Raw genomic sequence first — 19,736 nt, 5'->3', positions numbered from 1 at the left:
ATTAAGCAGATATTTAAGCAATTTGGGTATGGATCATTGGATAGCAGCCAAATTGATTCGTACAATACATTTAAGAACAAAATTGTTACATGCTCATATATCGGAGGTCTAGTAAGTAAGAGATCATCAGGTTTATGGATTCCTACTTATTGGAATATGGATGCAAAATTTTGTCACATGAAATGTTAATTATGGATTAATAAGAAAGACCACTTGAGTTATTTTGTGACAACTAAGTTGTAGTCCTTTATTCCATATGTAATAGAAACATCTTAAGTCTAATCACATAGACTTTATGTTTCTGTTTGTTAAAGAAAATTCAGAGTGATTATGTGTTCATAGAGCATGTTGGTACAAAACACATAATTGCAAGCTTACTAAAGAACTGTCACCCAAGGTCTTTCATGAGCACACTAATCATGTGGGTGTAATCTCATTTAAGGATATTCGGTTTTAGTGGGAGTTTGTAATATTAATGCTCGTTTGTTATAGACATAATTTTAGTTACGTCAGTTTAATGACATTTATGTTAAAGTTATTTTTCTACAGAAATAAAGTTTATTTTGGTTTATCCATACTCTGGTTTCGGTAAAATTTGATCTCACTAATTTTTAAAGAGGGCCAGTTGGAAATAAACATGTGTGGTTCACATTGCATGGAATTTACATGCTACACTCCATGATTGATCTATTTCATTTGACTATGTTTGTATACGTGACAATTGATGGGTCTATTCATGATAAATATGAAAAATGTCGCTTTGATCCTAGATAGATATAGCTGATGTATGAGATTGTTATAGAATACTAATTGTATGATAATAAGTTTTGAGCTCATAAGGTTATACATTTATCAGGAAACATATGTTGCCCAAGTGCAAGATTGTTGGATTAAAATACGTAATTATGGGCACTTATATGAAATAAATTAAGTGACCAATTATGTTATAAAGTCTTTATGTATTAGAAGTGACATGGAAATAAAAGTGTAGATACTATTAAAGTTGTATTTATAACTTGATGACTGTCAGAGTTATAAGTACAAACAATAATTGATTCTTAAATCAACTATATAAAGGGATTATGGTCCCCAAGAAATAGAAAATCTTGTATTTACTCTTATCCCCAATAGAAAGTTTATACTTAAGGGAACTCTATATTTTTGGAAGATCACAACCAAAGAAAGATTCAAGGAAATTACTCAATTTTAGACATTTCTTAGCTGTATTTCTTCTATCTTTGTTCTATGTTATATTGTCTCAGCCTCCTCAACTTGATTGTTCTTTTTCAATTGATAAACTATCATTTTGGCATCTACTATGCTTCCAGAAGGGTAATAATAGCAGTGAAGGCACTATAGATGGGATCTCTTGTTCAATTTTCTTTCAGAATGACGCTTAGTTTTTGTCCACAATAATGAAGAAAGGAGTCTTCTAGCATTTCTATTTTAAGGCTTTTTATAGGCAAATGCAACCCTGGCTTTGTTGGTTGAAAGCATATTCTACTTGTCCATTTGAGCTTTAAATAATTTATGTTGATTTTTTATATCATAATAATTTAAAGTTCCATTTTAAACCCCTCTGCAATGAATTTGAATTTGTATTTCTGGTAGTGCTCATTTATACTTTTTCAGTTCTGTTAAACGTATATATATATATACTTATAGTAAACCATATAAGTTAGGTCCTAAATCAAAACTTCGTCACTAATCACTATATGAAGGAACACTCATGCTCTACGACATTATATTTTTTGCATCGAATAGGTGGTGTTTTTTTTTTTCTTTCATCTTTCTGGTTAGGAGAAAACCATATACTTTGTTTTCTCTGGTTTTGGTAGGAATTTTATTGATGAGCACCGAAGTAGATGGGAAGAAGCAGGATTCACCTAAGGTTGTTGCAGCTCATGAGAAGGTCAATCTGCCAAGGACAAATTTCATGAAGTTATATTGAAAACCCAGAACCCAAAAAGAGTTGCCAAATACAATGGAGGCAAGTCTAGGTCGTATGTATCAGTTATCTCGAATAAAGCCACAGTAGAGGTGGTTGCTGGTTCAATCCTTACTGCCACTGATAAACTTCTCGAGGCCATCCCATTTGATAAATCAAAGATCATCATTGTTAAGGCGGATGAAGAAGCTGGATTTCAGGGTTTGATATTTAACAAGCAAATCAAATGGGATGCTCTAGATCAACTCGAAGAAGGGTTAGAGTTCCTGAAGAGGCTCCTCTGTCTTTTGGAGGTCCCGTTTTAAGACGTGGGATGCCCTTCGTTGCTTTAACTAGGACAGTTGGTGAAAGTGAAACACAGTATGTCGAAGTGTCTCAAGGCACCTACTTTCTCGATCAATCGATCAATGATTACTGGTATTTCTTCGGCTACATGGGTTGGGGCCGGCACCTACTCTTACAGGAGATTGGGGAAGGTGCTTGGACCGTAAGCAATGATAATAAGAGCTTAGAATGGCCGTTGAATTGAGTATTCCGCATGTCAGGCAGGGTAGGTGGACGTGTAAGGACAGAACGGGAAGTCAACAGAATATGGTTAGTGTAGAGACTCACCCGTTTCAATGAGAAACATGCCCTCACTAAGCTTGTAAATATGGAATTTTTGTACTTTCAATTGTAACAAAATTTGGTGGAACTGTATTTTGAAATTTAGTCTCTAAATTGGTTCATTTTTCCTCGTTAGTACTTTAACTTGTCTATTTTTTTCACGTTAATACCTAAATTCATTTAGATTTCTCACATTAGCACCTTTTCTTGTAATAATGTTATAAAGAAAATAAAAATATTTGAAGAAAACAGAAATATATAAGAAATTGTAGTAAAGTAAATTAGAAAAATATATTATAATTAGAGAAATAGAAATTTGTAAAAATTATAGAAATAGAAACAATTACCAAAAGAGTATTTGATATGAAAAATGTAGAGAAATTTAGATATCAACGTTCATAAAAATTAGAGATAAAATTAAAAAAAATGAATAAATGCATAAATTTAGGGGCTAAAATGTGACTTATCCCATAATATAAAATATGCTTAATATCAAAATAAGTTCTCAAACTATACCGTTTTTCAAGAACAGGTGCCTACAGTATTTTTTTGAATAATCTTGGTGCTCAAACGTTACCACTTTAGGTGTCTGTGCCATCAATGGTATTAATTTCATCCGTTAAGTAACACATGACATAATTTGATAATTTGATAATTTTATTTAAAATCAAAAAATTAAAATTATATATTTTTCAAAAAAATAATTTTTTTGAAATAACACCAAAACTTTGAAAACCTTCATTTCAACCTTTAAACCCATGTCGACCGTTGCCCTTTACCGTCGAAGAAACTCCACCCGGCCTCAGCTCTGTCGACGACCAGAACTCCTATGAAATTGTGACCGATCGATGAGAAATCAACGTTTTATACCCCACAAATCCTAAGATGAAAATCACGGTCCTACGCAATTCCAACGACCAATCGACAACGACAGCTTATAACTAAGAAAATGACAGATACTACGTTGACAATAACGACATATTAAGATTAGGATTTTAGAAATTTAGAAATTTTGGAACTTTTTATAACTTAAGAGAAGTTATTATTTTTTATAAATATAATAATATTTTAATATTAGACACCTAAAATAATAACATTTGTAACATTAGACACTTAGATAAATAAAAAAAAACTTTAATTTGGACACTTATTTTGATATTGAGCCTATAAAATTAATGGGGAAAATAAATTAATTTAAGAAAAATTACAATCAAACATTAAATATACATTCGGAAAAGAAAATATGTCCGATCAATCAAAGACTTAGATGTATGATTACTACAATTATATTGTTAAAGATAATGTTTAATTTTAAATTAAAAAATTATGAAAATTAGTAAAACTATTTTTCTGTTAGAAATAAAAGTAATTTCGAAACCAAAACAATACAAAAACAAGTAATTTTTCAAATTCAAAGTGCTTTTTAACTTTTTAAAAGATTTTTTTTCAAAAGATAAAATTTATAAAAAAATATTTTTAAACAAAATTATTTATTTCCTCCCCTTCGTATCACCAATGTTCTATATCTTTAAAAGTAATTTAAAATAAACACTTCATCTATTTGAAAACGTTTTTTAACAAAAATACTAGATGTTTAAATTTTAAAATCAAAATTTATTAAATTAAAAATTATCTAATGAGATGAATTATATATTTTAATTATTATGTAATTAGATAAATCATTAGAAATATATATCAATATTTAAAAACAATCATTAAATTTTACTAATTATGTAATATGAACTTCTATATTAATATATTAAAAGACTAGAAAATATTTACTTAATTATTTAATGAAATGATAAATTCGACATATTATATGAATAAAAATAACATTAACAAATTTAAATATATATTTTAATTGAGGCATGAAAATCATTGTAGCCAAAATCTTTGCAAGTAGCTGCGAGTAAAGCTGTAAGTGAAGTGGAAGGCAAGAAAATAGTTTGCAGTCCACAAGAAGTTCGAAACTCTGTCAAGAAAATGATCAAACTGCTTTGAAGAAAATCATTTCTGCCAAAAATAACAAGCCTCTGTTTTTTCTATGTTGAGAAATAAAATGGTTATCTTATCAGTCAGCTCCATGGATCAGCTCCATGGAGTTTGAGCTTTAAAAATTTATATATGAGGCTTAAGGCGAGACTTTTCACCAAAATTCGAGTTTTGCTATACCAAAAATATGCTATTGAAGTATTATTCTTGCCTGCAAGATACTTGCCTGAAACAATAGCCACACCAGAGGCGGCGATGCCTAGGGATACGAGAATTTTGTGGGTTGAAACTTCGGTTTCTGTGAAGGAATTGTCATTAGATCATCCATCAAAACAGGCTGCTTCCAATATTTCTTAATTCCTTGCAAATGGCCTTTACCAACAACCGCAACAACTGAACTATGCTCACTCGCAGTTCTTAGTAATGTGGATGACATGAACCTGAATGTTTACACATGATCAAACACACGGAGTACACAAGTATAAAATGTGTGCTTCAAAAAGCATAAAATGAAAAGGCCTAACAGTACTTGACAAGTTATTCAACAATATGAAGCAATGCAAGGGAAAGAACTACACAGGCAGACTTAAATCATAAATGGTTATATAAATTTCGAAGAGAGAAAGGCAATTTAGTTTTGTAGTCAAGAAAGTGTCCAAAAGAGTAGTATTGATACTCAAACTCCATGTGTTGGATATGGGTATGAAAGAGATAAGGTCAATATTCCCTAGTTTATATATATACACATATTTGGAAGGTCATGCCCCTATATCTATGTCCGAATATGAGCTGGACAATGGTGCTTCAGAAAATAAAAGTTCAAGTAACATAATCTAATACGAATAATTTGATAGGCATCTAAGGGAGCAAAAGAATACTGACTGGTCTCGTTCATGTACAAGAGTTTCCATTAGAGTTGGGAATTCCTTGCTCATTTCTTGGATCACAAGAGTAAGCATGTCAACATCATCCATGTCCTTCAACTGAACATACAATACAACTCTTAGCATCATAAGGACTTTAGTTTCCATAACTCCAAATACTTAATATATGAAAATGTAAAGAAAGCAATTTGATTGGTGATGAAATAAGAGAGAGAAAGGAAGTTCAACATTTTGTCAAGCTCGTCAGGGCTTGGCAAGAATACAGCCTGAAATAGTAAGGAATAGAGTAACTTTATCTTAATGCCAAAGTGGCGTTTCCCCCCAGGTTCTGCGCAATGTAACCTGTTTCATCCAATCAAATCTTTGAAAATGCTTGCAGGTCATGATTAAAAATAAATGAAAACAAAGTGCTACCTTAGCACTATTTCAATATAGAAAGGACAAAGTACAAAGTATACCACATAGATGCAATTGGCAAAAAAAAAAGCTCCTGTTGAATTAAGTGAGAACTGTGAGAAAATTCGACAAATGTTGAAGTAGATGTCTGCTTTTAGTGCTAGTGATAGAGTGATTGACGCATATCATTCATCTTTAGGAATTGATACGGTGCAAATGTTACCTTGTGGTTCTGTTTGGTATTGAAACTTTTATGGGTTGAAAAAGAAATCTAACGCAAGTAATTTTTAAGTATTTGTTCTATTTATTTAATATTTGATATATTATTTAATTTGATTGTTTAATTTTAATTTTTTTTGTGTAGGCCAAAGAAGAAATTAAAGAGATTTTTTTACTTTGAATAATTTCAAAATATTTAATTTTCGTGCACCAATTTGATTTTTTCTTTGTCAATATGATTTTATCTTTCAATTTGTTTAGGGTATTTTGATTGTGTCTGTCACTTTCTTTTGTTGTTTTGATTGTGTTGTTCACTATGTGACGATGATGTTTTGTTGAGTTGCTGTCACTTGTTGTTCGTGTGCTTGCTCCTAGATTTTCAAGTATGTTTTAAAATGTGATTTTTTCTGCTGTATGATTTTGTCGGTCTATTGATTTTGCTAGGATTGACCCATTTGTTACAATAGTATATTATACCCGATTTGGTTCCATTTTATTTTCAAGTATGTTTTAAAATGTGATATGTTGATAGATGTTTTAATATGGAAATGTTTATGGATGTTTCTAAATATTGCTAGTATGTTTTAAGATTGTATTTTGTTATTGTGGATGTTATATAAGTTTTATTAGGTGATTTTGTTTAATTTGTTCTTTTCTATTTGTTTGGTAACATTTTTGAACATGTTCGCGAACGTTAAACAAACCTGTCCAAGAACGTTATACGAATGCTAAACAAACATGTTCGCGAACGCTAAACGAACATGTTCACGAACGTTAAATGAAGGCTAAACGAACACGTTCGTGAACATTTAAACTAACATGTCCACGGACATTAAATGAACACGTTCGCGAATATTATGAACATAAATGAATGAACACGAACACTTTCAAAAATAAATAAACGAAAACGAACATGATATTAAAAAATTAAACAAACACGAACCGAACACGAACTCGAACACCTTTAAAAATAAACAAACGAACACGAACATAGGCTTGTTCGTTCAAGCTCGGTTCATTTACACCCCTACCTCTAAACAATAATTAGATTGTTGAATGTAAATTAGTGTTTTTCCAACAACTTTAAACAACAAACTTTTCTTTTAGGAAGCGATCCTACTTTATAACCAGTGAAACATCTTACCTGTACAGGACAATCGCCAAGAATTACCTTGCCACCATACTTCATTGCTTCTTCAAATGCCACGAGAAATTCAGACCCAGGGAAAACCTCGAGCCTACTAGCAACCTATCAACCTATCAGAATCGGTAATGATTCAGGACACATAAATAGCTTAGTAAGGGAACAACAACAATCCTCAAGGAACATGGACAAAAGGTACTAAGAGACAAGTACCTTTGCAAGAAACCAGCTGTAAAGGATAACAAACATGTTATGCTCTTTTTTCCACATATCTATCATTTCTCCCATGGTTGGTACCTAGTAGTCGATGGATTTAAGTTAGAAGATGAAAATTTAACAGTTTTACAATCAAAACAAAAGCCTAGTGTCATAACTAAGTTATGCAAGGGTAATTAGAGAATGCACAAGAATATCAAAAGAGTACACCAAAAACTACCTTTTCAATATCTAAAGCCTTACTTTTAACCCCTTTTCCTTAGAAGAAAAGAATTTACTGATGAAAGAACAAACCTTCAAATTTTGCGGAGTAAGCACTGCAACTCGACTTGAGCATAACTCCAAGAAAACAACCTGAAGGAAACACATTTTTTCTCCAAAAAATGCATGTGAGTTTCGAAGTTCAAGTTAATTACTGAGGTGAGTTCCAAGTCACCGTACAATATAATCGCAGGCAGCTAACCTGCTAAATGATCCATCCATGAATCAATAATTAATTAGTTTCAGAAGAGAAGCACCTGTGGTTTCAAACAACTGATTACAGCTTCAAATTCTCTGCATGATTCCTGCAAAACCACAATGAGTAAATATCAATCTCTTTCTACAATACTTATTGCTCATCCAAGATTATCAGTGATAATTTTAAGATAATTTACAGATAAGTTCCCTTTAAGCTCAATTAGGAAGAGAAAAAAAAGAACCACGATTTTTAAATTCTATCCAGCATTTACTCGTTAAAACAAACAGAAACCATGACCAGCACGTGCCAGAGAGACGTGCGCAGTACAAATCGCAATTGCCGCCCTGGGCGGAAGATTCGCACGAGAGAACCATCACGCTCCTCAAAAGCTCCTCCGGGAGCTGCCTTCTCTCCGAGGAATCGGATCTGTCCTGCTAATAAACATCATAGTCATTGTTTCCGTCGTAACCCTCGTTTTTTTTATCCCTTCTTCTTCTTCTTCTCCGTCTCATTCTTCCTCCTTTTCAACATTCACGATGCTATCGCTCAATCCGTCCGGAACATTAGGGTTAGGGTTGTCGATGTGCACAAAATCCTCGCCGCTCGGACGATCCGATTCCGTTGTCATCGGCTCCATTGCAGACAATTTGGGATTGCAATCGAGACGGTTGAAGACGGTGGGGAGAAAGTGGTAAATTTAAGGGGGTCTGGGGACTGTTGATTGTTGGAAATAGGCAAAACAGGGAGGGAATTTAGTGAAAGAAGCTAGAGCAGGGTGACTCGGGCGATATGACTGAGTTGAGTGGGCTAGTCAAGAGTATCGCATAAGCCGTTCCAATTACGGGATTCGTTGCGTGCGAAGGAGGAGCATAATTATTGATTGAAGTTTTTGCATGCTTCACTTTCATCTATACCATTAAATTTATTGGGTAAATTACAAAAGCCGTCATTAATGTTTGATTCTTTCATGAATTTAGTCATTGTCATTAAGGTTTTTATGGTGGATTGGAACATGAGCCTCAAATACCAGTTTCTGTATATGAGCTCCCTTGTATCTAAAAAGCCTTAAAAATTGAGCCTCACGGTATAATAATGTCCACGTAATAAAAAAAATTAAAAGAGATGCATATTTATTGCAATTAAAGTGCGAGCTAATATAAGAAAAGAGATAATAGAGAAGCCAAGTTTTGTTGATGAGTCGCAAGATATATCATTAAGAGAATAAATGGTATAATTGTTTTGAGGCTTGACGATGAGAATGGAGAATTGAAACAACGCTTTTTTTAATCTTGTTCATGTGAAAAATACTGCATTATTAACCTTGCAACAAGCATTGCATCATCATAATTCAAATGTGAAGAATATTCGATATGATGGGACATCTATCGAATATGAGAGATTCTGACTTAAAAGCTTTGTTGTTGAAAGATTCACCTTATGCATAGCATGTTCATTGTTTTGCTCATGATTGCAGCAACCAGTGAAGTGATCCCCATGGATCAATTTTTCACAAAGTTGGTCATCATCATTAATCTTATGGATGTATCTTCTGAGTTGCAACAAGCTCAGCAGTATGAAATCAATAACAAGATTGCAAATGATGATGGGAGTGAAACGGGAAGGAGAACCCCAAGCTAACACAACTTAGCAAGGTATTGGTGCACACTGATAAAGCTACTGCGTATCCTCTTTATTCATACATTGATTCGATTTAGACTCTTTAATTGATGATTTCATTAGTGTTAAAGTATATGTAGTACAATTGTTTGATACTTGACTTGAGAATATTATTTCATTATCGAAGCAAACAAGGAGTTTAGTCCACAACTCGAGGGGGCGAAAAACTTCGACTATCTTCGTCGACCGATATTTCGGCCACATCGTCAATCAAAATGGGGCTTATGATTCCCTTTTCTACTTTGTTCCCGCCAGTGTCGCCGTCCGTCGACATCTCTTTCTCCAAGTGGAAGCAATAGCTCTTGAAAACAGGGGAGCTAACCGTGACCCCAAAATCCAAAAGGAAAAGCAGCTCTAGCTCTAGCCGGTTCACCTCAGCATTTCTCAATCCTCCCACCCGAGCATAGAAGGCGTTGTTATAATGCCTGCATTACCATCGAACCACAAATACACTCACCCTTTACATATTAATCGAATTCTTAGAAAACATAAGAATTAGGGCACTTACGAATCATCATTCATCTTGGAAGCAACCATGATGCTGGTAACCAGCAATCTATGGACGTTCATGAATACGATGAGCGAATCAGGGGCTACTCGAGCAATTGCAAGGGAGAAAAGGTTACAGAATGATAGTAGATGGAAACTTCCTGCTTCGGACTGGTTAAATGTTAACTCGGACGGAGCTCGAATCAACGACACAGGGTTTTCTGCATGAGGAGGAGTGATTAGAAACAATGAGGGTAATTGGCAAATGGGGTTTTCCAAGTTCCTAGGTATTTTCTCGGTGTTAGAAGCTGAGATTTGGTGTGTCTATTGTGAATTATTGTGCGCTTGGGATATGAGTAGTCGACATATCATTATCGAGACTGATAGCTTGGAGACAATCAAGGTTGTGAAGCAAGCTCGAGATGATGCCTTTCGGTTCACAGTTTTACATAGCGTGGAGGCTTTGCTCCAGAGAAATTGGGTTGTTAGGTTCCAACATATACCTATTATGCAAAAGCCTGTCTATATAGACGTATGCGACAACAAAGCATGATGGGCTGCAATCTGTGTACTTGTATATCCTCTCCAAGTACTTTGGTATGCTTATATTGGGAGCCCTGACGCCATGAAACGCCTTCAGGCCTTTCCCTTGCGCGGCAGCAGCAGCAGAGCCACCGCCATCTAACCCCTCGCTCAGGACCTCAACAAGCCTGTCGTTCCGAGCCACTAGGTTTTCTAAAACTGTAGATATAATGGTGAGGACTCTGGGTGTTGTGGTATCAGCTAGGCTTGACTTGGGTAGCCGGATTTGGTGGGTAGGATTGTGGCTGGCGGTTAACATTTTACACCCCTGTGAAGGGAAGTATCGGAGACAACTTGGGTTAATGTTGGGAGCCTTGTTGATCGGTTAATGTTTGACGACTGATGCTATAGATGTTTTTGTTTGGTGTTTTTATGTTAATAATGTGAGGGATTGGGGACATTGGTCGTTTGGATTGTAGAGATTCGAGGGTCGTTGTTTGCTTGGACAAATGAGCCAGCCGTTCGATCTAACTCCGTCCCTCTTGCGGATATGAGACGATTGGGTTTGATTGGACAACAAATACTTGTTTGGGATGCGTGGTGGACGATCTCCATTACTTTGTTAGGTCTAATTTAGTTTTGGGCACCAATCAAGTCAATTCAGTCATTATAAGGATTCTTATTATTTTTAGGGATTATACTTTCGAGAATATATTAATAGGAGTATGTAAACGTTTATTATCTAATGATTGAGTCTTTTAAATAAACACTACTTTATAATAATCTCAGATTAATCAATAATAATAATAATAATTTGGTTTGGATAAACTAGGAATTTAGTCACACCCATGTGGTTATGTTTCGATAATCTAATTATTTTTTTAAAACTATACTTACTGTTATATTTTAGCTTTGTTTTAGTCCTTCTTCATAAAATTAATGGTGATGTTGACATATCATCATAAGATAATGTCATATCATTATTGAAAAAAAATGAAAAATTATTACGTCAGCGGTTTTGTTTATTTTTTAACGGTGAATGACTAAAACAAAACAAAAATATAACATTAGATATGATTTAAAAAATAGTTAGATAACCAAAACAAAATCATAGGAATAAGTAGATGACTAGATACATAGTTTACCATTTAGTGTTTGTAGTGAATTTTATAAGATTCTTAAAGAATATTTATGGGGAATTTCTTGGAACAAAGCATGAATGATGCGAGAACTTCTGGCAGATCCTTATAAAAGCTTAATATTTATGGGTTGTATGGGTGGAAGAATATTGAATGAAGAAAATATATGGCAAGTCCAAGCTATATAGTGGCATAGCCTGGCAGGGAAGGAGATTCTGAAGCTTAAGGGATCAATGGTGCAATATGGTGATCCTTAGAGAGTTTGTAACACCCTACTTTAAAACAAGAATTTATAAAAACAAGGATTTAATTATAAAAGGTGCAAAGGTTAAAGTACTTATTTAGATTAAACCAAAATTCAAAAGCCAAACTTCAATTTTGGATAAATTGGACAAAAGGTGATGATGCTTTGCTTTTGGTATTGATTCATCTTACAAAGTATCGATATTAAAAAAGATACTAATACCATAATGAGATTCAATATTTAAAAAAATTATAAAATTTTATTTTATTTTAAAGGAATCAATATTAAAGTTTAGATATCGATACACTAGATAAGGTATCGATACTAATTTTGATTATTATTATTATTATTATTACTAGAATCACTTGAAAATATATTATTGCTTCGATATCAATATATTATGGAAAAATTATTAAAAAATTAATTTAATTTACCTTAAAAACTATAAAAAGAATGACACTCAACAAAATATCACCCACATAAGTCATGATATAAAAACTATTACGTTACATCCACATCATCATTTAAAGGATTTTAACATGTAAATTAATTCTCAAAACATACCTAATGCAATTAAGCAACCTGATATAAATAAAGTATTAAAACATGACATTTTCAAGTTAACTTCTTAAACCACAATAATCTTATTCTAAAATGTAAATAATATAAGCATTAAGCAACCTAATAATCTTATTCTGGAATATAACACTATAAACCGTAATTTAAGATTCAACCAACCGAACATATTCTTCAAATTAGGTAATAAATTTTTATTCATAATATTTAATTAAAAATTAACACTAGATAAAGAAAACTTGCGAAGGAGAACAACGATTTTGACATTTCGCCCCTTAACCTACCTCACATTTATAACTAGGGTAAACTACACATTTGTAACCTTCAAACTAATTTATCAGGTATGAAAATTCTATGACGCTCTATGAGCACCGTTGAGTACTACTAACGATGAATACTATTAATTTAATTTATAAAAATTTAAAATTCTAAGGACTTAACATATAATTATAAATTAGTTGAAAATTGAAAGGTAAATTAGTTAAAATAAAAATATTTATTATATTATTTTTTCATTATCTTTTTAGGTAAACTATAACAGTGACCACCTAACTATTGACTCTTTTCATTTTGACCACCATTTTTGAAATTTTGTCCATCAAGCCACTAAACTATTTAAATGCATTCATTCAAGTCATTTGTCGTTAACAATTAACAGAAGTGTTGACATGACAGTTAATAAAATTTGTATAGTTACACATTTAGTCATTATTACTTACACAATCTATCAAATTGGTCATATTTGAAATCAATTCTATATATTTTATCCTCCAATCATATAACTTCAAATCTTTTATATTGAAATATTATCAAATGATGCACAAAAAATTATCCTCCAAGCATATAACTTCACATTTTGAATTAAAAGTTGATGATTTAAAATAAATAAGGGAAATAATAAAAAGAAAATCAGTGGCTCAACAACGAAACATGTTTGAGATGATTTTGTAGTTATTGATTCGATATGTATACAATAAACCAAGTTTCACGTGGTGTTTTTTTTTCGAGCTAGTAACAATACTTATAATATTTTATATTATTTTGATGTTTTTATTTAATATTGTTTTATATCTATATATATCTATAAGTCTCATATAGATTAAGTTACAATTTTGATGTTTATTAAGATATATCTTAAAAAAAGTAAGTAAAATAGTATTTGTTTTATCATTGATGAACTTTTAACAATGAATTGGTATTATTAAAATAGAACTTTTAATTTTTAAAATCTATTTAGTCATTAGACAATTGACAAGATAAAATCATCAAATTATAATTCTCTTTGTATCATTTGTTAATATTACATTATAAAAGATTTTGAAGTTATATGATTAGAGGATAAAATATATTGAATTAATTTAAAATTATGACCAATTTGATAGATTGTGTAAGTAATAAGGATTAAACGTGTAATTATACAAATTTTATTAAACACCACATCATCACTCCCGTTAATTGTTAACGACAAGTGACTTGATTGAATGCATTTAAATAATTTAATAACATGATTGAAAAAATTTCAAAAATGGTGGTCAAAATGAAAAGGGGCAATAGTTAGGTGATCACTGATATAGTTTACCCAAAAAGATTATAGAAAATAATATAATAAATATTTTATTTTAACCAATTTCCCTTTAAATTTTAACTAATTTATAATTATAAATTGAGTATTTTACAATTTTAAATTTTTATAAATTAAAATTAATAATGCTCATCGTTAGTGGTGCGTAGTGATGCTCGTTGAGCGTGGAAGAATCATCATATATTTATTATTTCTATTCATTATTTTTTATGAAATTTGTAAAATATAAAAAATATATGAATTACTTTAACACTGGATAAGCATGAACCAAATTATCTTAGTGCTTAAAAGAATGATTATTATTCTTAAAGGTCATGTGTTCGAGCAACAACAACTACAACAGGAATAATTGAATATTCATTGTCAAATGATTGGAATACTACTTTGTAAACACCTTATCTTAACAAAAAAAAAATTAACTCTAGATAAAGAAAACTTGAGAAGGAGAACACCAGTTTTGACATTTCGCCCCTTAACCTATCTCACATTTATAACTAGGATAAACTACATATTTAGTGCTCAAATTATTATTTTTGTATGTTACGCTTTAGTTTCATTTTGGTGACATACAATTAAAAAAATTAATAGAAATGCTAAAGGGATATTTAAAAAAAATTAAATGATAATGTGGCATCACCTTACTGTGGCAAGTTAACATCATTATTAATTTTTTTAACGGTCGGTGACTAAAATTAAAAAATTAACTGAATTGTTGACGTAACAACATGTCAGCATCACCGTTAATTTTTTAATCGTGATTTTAAAAGGAAAATAGTTTGGTGACAAAAACGGGACAAAATAATAGTTAGAATAATAAAATTAAGGCTAAAATAAAAAAGGGCAAGAGTGGAGATGCGGGATATGAATCCCCGCACCTCTTTCATGCTAAGCAAGCGTTTTACCATTTGAGCTACATCCCTTGTGGATTAATCTTTACATTTGTCTTTGAAGACAACAGATAGAATCATGGAAAGCAGTAAGCTCAACTCAGGGAATCTGGAAATGGAAGACACTGTAAAGCTGTTTGTTGAAACGGTTGAAGTTTTCTTGAGTTTGAGAAAACTCTCTGATCTCAACCGGAAGAAATATGAAGCTGAGGAAAAGATGAGGTCGTTATTTTATGCTGACTTATGACTATTGCTAGTGAAAACTTGGCTTATTTGATATGTTTTCTGTTTTTTATTGTTGAAAAAGAAGTCTTATGATCCAGATATGATTCAAAAGCTCTCAATTTCTGAAGCTAATCTCCGAAAACAAGTCGTTATGGATGCAATTCAACGAACTGAAAAGTTGAAAGTGAGTATATTTTCAGCAATCTTTGTTTTTCCTTAGCATGCAAAGCTGCTTGAGAAAGAGATTTCACCTTCAAATCCAAACTCTGTTTTGAAAACCGGATCGGACCGGCCGGTTCAACCGGGAACTGTTGTTTAGTCTGGTTCAATCTAAACCGGTTGAACCGCTATTAGTGAACCAGCAAGAACCGTTGAATCGTTCGAACCGGACCGGCTGAAAACCGGGAAAAACCGGGATTTTTGTTTTTTTTTTTAAATTAAACCAAACAACGTCGTTTGTTAAACGAGCCAAGTCGAACTCGAGTATTGCTGAGCTCGACTCGAACTTGAAAACTTTAAAAAGTAAGCTCAACTCAACTCAAACTCACAAGCTAAAAATTATCAAGCTCAACTCAAATTCGAAATATAATATTGAAACTTGAACTCAAAAAGGCTTGAACTAAAAAAAAATTTAGAAGCTCGATTGAAGCCTAAAATTCGAGCTTGATTGAAGTGAAAGAATAGTTCACTCAATGCTCACCAAAAGGCTCCATGATTTTGAATGTCAAATTACCTCTATTATTTATAGAAGTTAGTTGTGATGCTCTTTTATGTTTCTTAGCAATATGATATTGTTTTGTTCTCATATTTTTACTCTTTAGACTTTTGGGATGCTCTTCTATGTTTCTTAGCCATGTGAGATTGTTTTTAAAAAAAATTAAACCAAACAATATCATTTTGTTATGATTTTTTAACCCCAAATTTATTTTTTAATTATAGTTATATAATTATATTTATTATTTAATATGTTTTACCTTAAATATTATGTTGTAGTTAATTTGAATCATTTTGTTTCACTTGATTTTATGATTTTTAACTTATATATGTTATGACTTGCTTTGAATATGACTTGTGATATAAAAAAATATTTTTTATTAAATATTTTTAGTATTTTTATTTAATTTTTTAAATAATTATGACGTCGTCCGGTTTTTACGACCGGTCGAATCAATTCGACCGATTGAACCAGTGAATCGATAACATGACCGGTTTACTAACCGGTCCGGTTCTGAAAACCATGAATCCAAACGATGTGGATGCAAGTAAAGAAAATGGAAGGGAAGGATTATTTATCTAAGATCAATTTGAAGCATTTTCTGTTTATGGTAAACATTGAATTATTGTTGCCTGCAATAATTCCTTCCATGTTTGTTTTCACATATGCTTATGTTTAATTATCTCTTTCTCCATCCTTAGACTTCTTTACATGTACGGAATAAAGAGAAACTTGTTAGTGTCTGCCGCTACTTCTTACAGTCTTGTACGAGATCATGAGCACGAAAATTCAATCCGATAAGTTTCGATGTGATGTGATATGATTTTATTAGGTTGGATTTTTAAAAGAAAATTGGATATGAATCGGGTCAAATTTTTAGGGTATAAGTTCAGGTCGATTCGGGTTTAAGATAAAAAGTATTTGATATAATCTTATCTTTATATATTTAAGAATAATTATAACAATATATATCACTATATTATTTTTTTCAATTAAATGTCTATTTTATAATAAAATTAAGAATATTTTATATAAATATTTGTAGGATTGAACACGAATTTTATATAAAAATATTCAAACTTTGAGTTAAATAAAGTCATCCTAAATTTAAATAAAAACAAATTTTGGATGAATTGTATACTTTTATCAAATCGAGTTAAATTGGTTGAAAATTCGATCCTTATTCATCCCTAGCTCGTTGTGTGAAAGCGTTGATTAATTAGATGAGGCAATGCCATGAGGTAGTACTCATGGGTCCACTTAACACTTTTTTTAAAACTGTAATATGAGTTTACTGTAGTAAAACACTACATTGGACTTTTGCTCTCACGGGTACTAAGGAATTTCTTCATCTATTAATAATATTAATATATTTTAAATTAGTCATAAACCCTAAAAACATTTCTTTCAAATTGCCATATAGTTAATTCATTTCATTAATTTAGACGTCCGCGGATGGTTAAATGGGACGGATAAGGACAGTTATTTCTTTGAAAATTTAAATTTTTATATATTTTAAATATATTTTTTATATTTTTATTAATAATATATTTTTTTCTACCTAAAATTTTATAAATTCATCACTCTAATATAAAATCCTATAAGTTTCAACTAAAAATAAACTAGCATGTATGAACTGTATCCATAACTTATCTTTAAGACGTTTCTACACTATGAACAATAGATGAGTGAAGAAAAAAAGTCAAAAATTCACACAACACTTGGACACACAATCTTGGTTTATACCCTACTTTTCTTGTTCCCCCATCAAAGGAATCCTGGAGACAAGAAAGAAATCTAAAAGAAGATAAAAAAGCGAACACTAAAGTAGAGAGCACTGTACTCACAAAAGAAGCTTTTTTTGTGTGTGGTTATAATAGCATTACCAGCTAATCTAATCCTATTCCACAGTACATTCTTTATAACTTTACTACTACTTTATATATATATATATATTTCCACAACCCTTTCTCCCCATCTCCGAGTGCTCCCTAAAGAAACAAAAAAATGGTTAAAATGGGAGGCGTTTTGGTTTGTCTATTGATCGTGGCCATGGATGTTGGAGCAGGGATCCTTGGCATCCAAGCTGAAGTTGCACAAAACAAGGTGACTTGAAATATGCTACGTTTTGATTCCATCTCCATCAAGTATTACTTCTTACTTGTGAATATTTGCTTTTAAAAGGTTAAGCACTTAAGGGTGTGGATATTCGAGTGCAAAGACTCGAGCCATGATGCATTCAAGCTAGCGTTGGGTGCAGCGGCGTTGCTGACTCTAGCCCATGTTGTCGCCAACCTGCTGGGTGGGTGCATGTGTTTGTTCTCAGGAAGAGTTCCACAGATCCTCCGCTAATACGCAGCTCTCGGTTGCATGTTTCTTCTTCACTTGGTAAGACACACCTCATTTTGCTTTTCTTTGAATGTGGGATATTTGATGTATTTTTGGGGGTTGAACAGGATAATATTGGTGGTGGGATTGGGAACGCTGGTGATAGGGATACTACAAAACGACAAGTCCAAGGCGTCATGTGGGCTGACGCACCACCATTTCCTGTCCATCGGAGGGATTTTGTGTTTTGTTCATGGGCTGTTCTCGGTTGCTTATTACGTTTCTTCAACTGCTGCTAATGATGAAGGAAAGTAAAAAAAAGGAATGTGTCAACAATCACTATGGACCTACATGAAAAAACATTTGTAAAATCATCTTTTGATGCCATTATTAATCTCCCGGGGCACCATTCGCTGGCTCCTCCTCATTATTTTTTTTAATTTTTTATATCCCCATTTTTATCTCCTCAAATTAAGTTTAGTTGAGAATTTAATATAAAAAAAAATCTTAAAAGAAGAGAAATTCTCCAACGTTAATGTTGTCTCGAAATTTTAAATAAATTTTATGTTGTTCACATGATGAAATAAACATCATAAATTCTTATAAAATATGAATGTATCTTATACAAGTTTAAAACGTCTCATTAAAATATGTAAAATTAATTATAAAATTGAAAGCAATATATTTTGTTAAATTTTTTTTTAAAGTAAAGCATGGTTGATCGAACTCAATATCAATCCGATGCTAAAAATTTTAGTTGAAAAATCATTTCATCCCATGTGAAATTTAGTTTATTTTGTACAAAAACAAATTGAATCAAGCCTATTAAATCCAAATTATTTTACCATCTTAGAGATATGGAATGTGTTGAAACTATGTGAAGATACTAATTTTTTACCCATTTTTATTATTATTGATATTATTATTTTTATTTTATTTATTATTATTATTATTAAAATTATTATTACAAACAGGCTAAAATCGGGGCCCAATTACAAATCTGGAAGCCCAACTAGATGGCCCAACTAGATGGCCCAACTAAAATCCTAAACCAATTTAGGGTTTCAACTAGGGTTTCTAAACCCTAGCACCCCAGCCGCCTCCAAGATTCCAGAAGGCCAGCCGTCGCCTCTGCTAGGTGGTCCAACGTCCAGCTGCCGACACTCCAGTGCCACGTCACCTCGCCGTCGAAGCCTCTAGAAGCTCTGTTGCCACGACTCTGATCGTCCACGTTGTTGCCTATGGTGAGTCACCATCATAGTTATGGTGACTCACCGAAAGCTTCCTAAGGGACCGGTCCGACGAAAGCCTCGGTGGTGGCTATAAAAGCCACCACACCTGCAAAATAAAAAAAACAGAGAGGAAGAACCGGAGATAACAGAAACGAGAGCAAGAACCCGAACAGACCACAACAGCAAGCCAAACAAAACCCATAGCAACAAATCAAAAAGCAAAGAGAGAATAGAGGGAGAAAACTTACCACCGAG

The 19,736-nt window shown here is 32.3% G+C and overlaps 1 protein-coding gene, 2 long non-coding RNA genes and 2 pseudogenes across 3 annotated transcripts; 1 reads left to right on the top strand and 4 right to left on the bottom strand.

Annotated features, from left to right (window-relative positions):
* Positions 1–4,614: 4,614 nt before the first annotated feature.
* On the bottom strand, positions 4,615–6,102 carry LOC120149322 (annotated as a pseudogene).
* A 938-nt stretch (positions 6,103–7,040) lies between these two features.
* LOC120149324 lies at positions 7,041–8,048 on the bottom strand. The gene is made up of 4 exons (XR_005518466.1): positions 7,924–8,048; positions 7,700–7,759; positions 7,403–7,486; positions 7,041–7,302 (listed from the first exon to the last, which is right to left on the bottom strand). It is a non-coding gene; the product is annotated as an uncharacterized LOC120149324 (long non-coding RNA).
* A 1,633-nt stretch (positions 8,049–9,681) lies between these two features.
* Positions 9,682–10,932, bottom strand: LOC120149321 (cyclin-U1-1-like). Its single transcript, XM_039162147.1, has 3 exons — positions 10,538–10,932; positions 10,051–10,137; positions 9,682–9,967 (listed from the first exon to the last, which is right to left on the bottom strand). The coding sequence occupies exons 1-3, from the start codon at positions 10,870–10,872 to the stop codon at positions 9,682–9,684; spliced, it is 708 nt and encodes a 235-aa protein (XP_039018078.1). The 5' UTR covers positions 10,873–10,932.
* Positions 10,933–15,422: 4,490 nt separating this feature from the next.
* LOC120149325 lies at positions 15,423–16,591 on the bottom strand. The gene is made up of 2 exons (XR_005518467.1): positions 16,456–16,591; positions 15,423–15,472 (listed from the first exon to the last, which is right to left on the bottom strand). It is a non-coding gene; the product is annotated as an uncharacterized LOC120149325 (long non-coding RNA).
* Positions 16,592–17,894: 1,303 nt separating this feature from the next.
* On the top strand, positions 17,895–18,705 carry LOC120149323 (annotated as a pseudogene).
* Positions 18,706–19,736: the final 1,031 nt, after the last annotated feature.

This window comes from Hibiscus syriacus, unplaced genomic scaffold (assembly GCF_006381635.1).
Source record: "Hibiscus syriacus cultivar Baekdansim isolate YM2019G1 unplaced genomic scaffold, ASM638163v2 tig00111000_pilon, whole genome shotgun sequence".
In the NCBI taxonomy this organism is placed as follows: Eukaryota; Viridiplantae; Streptophyta; class Magnoliopsida; order Malvales; family Malvaceae; genus Hibiscus; species Hibiscus syriacus.
The sequence above is the reverse complement of the archived record's forward strand: the minus strand, read 5'-3'. Positions and strand labels throughout refer to the sequence as shown.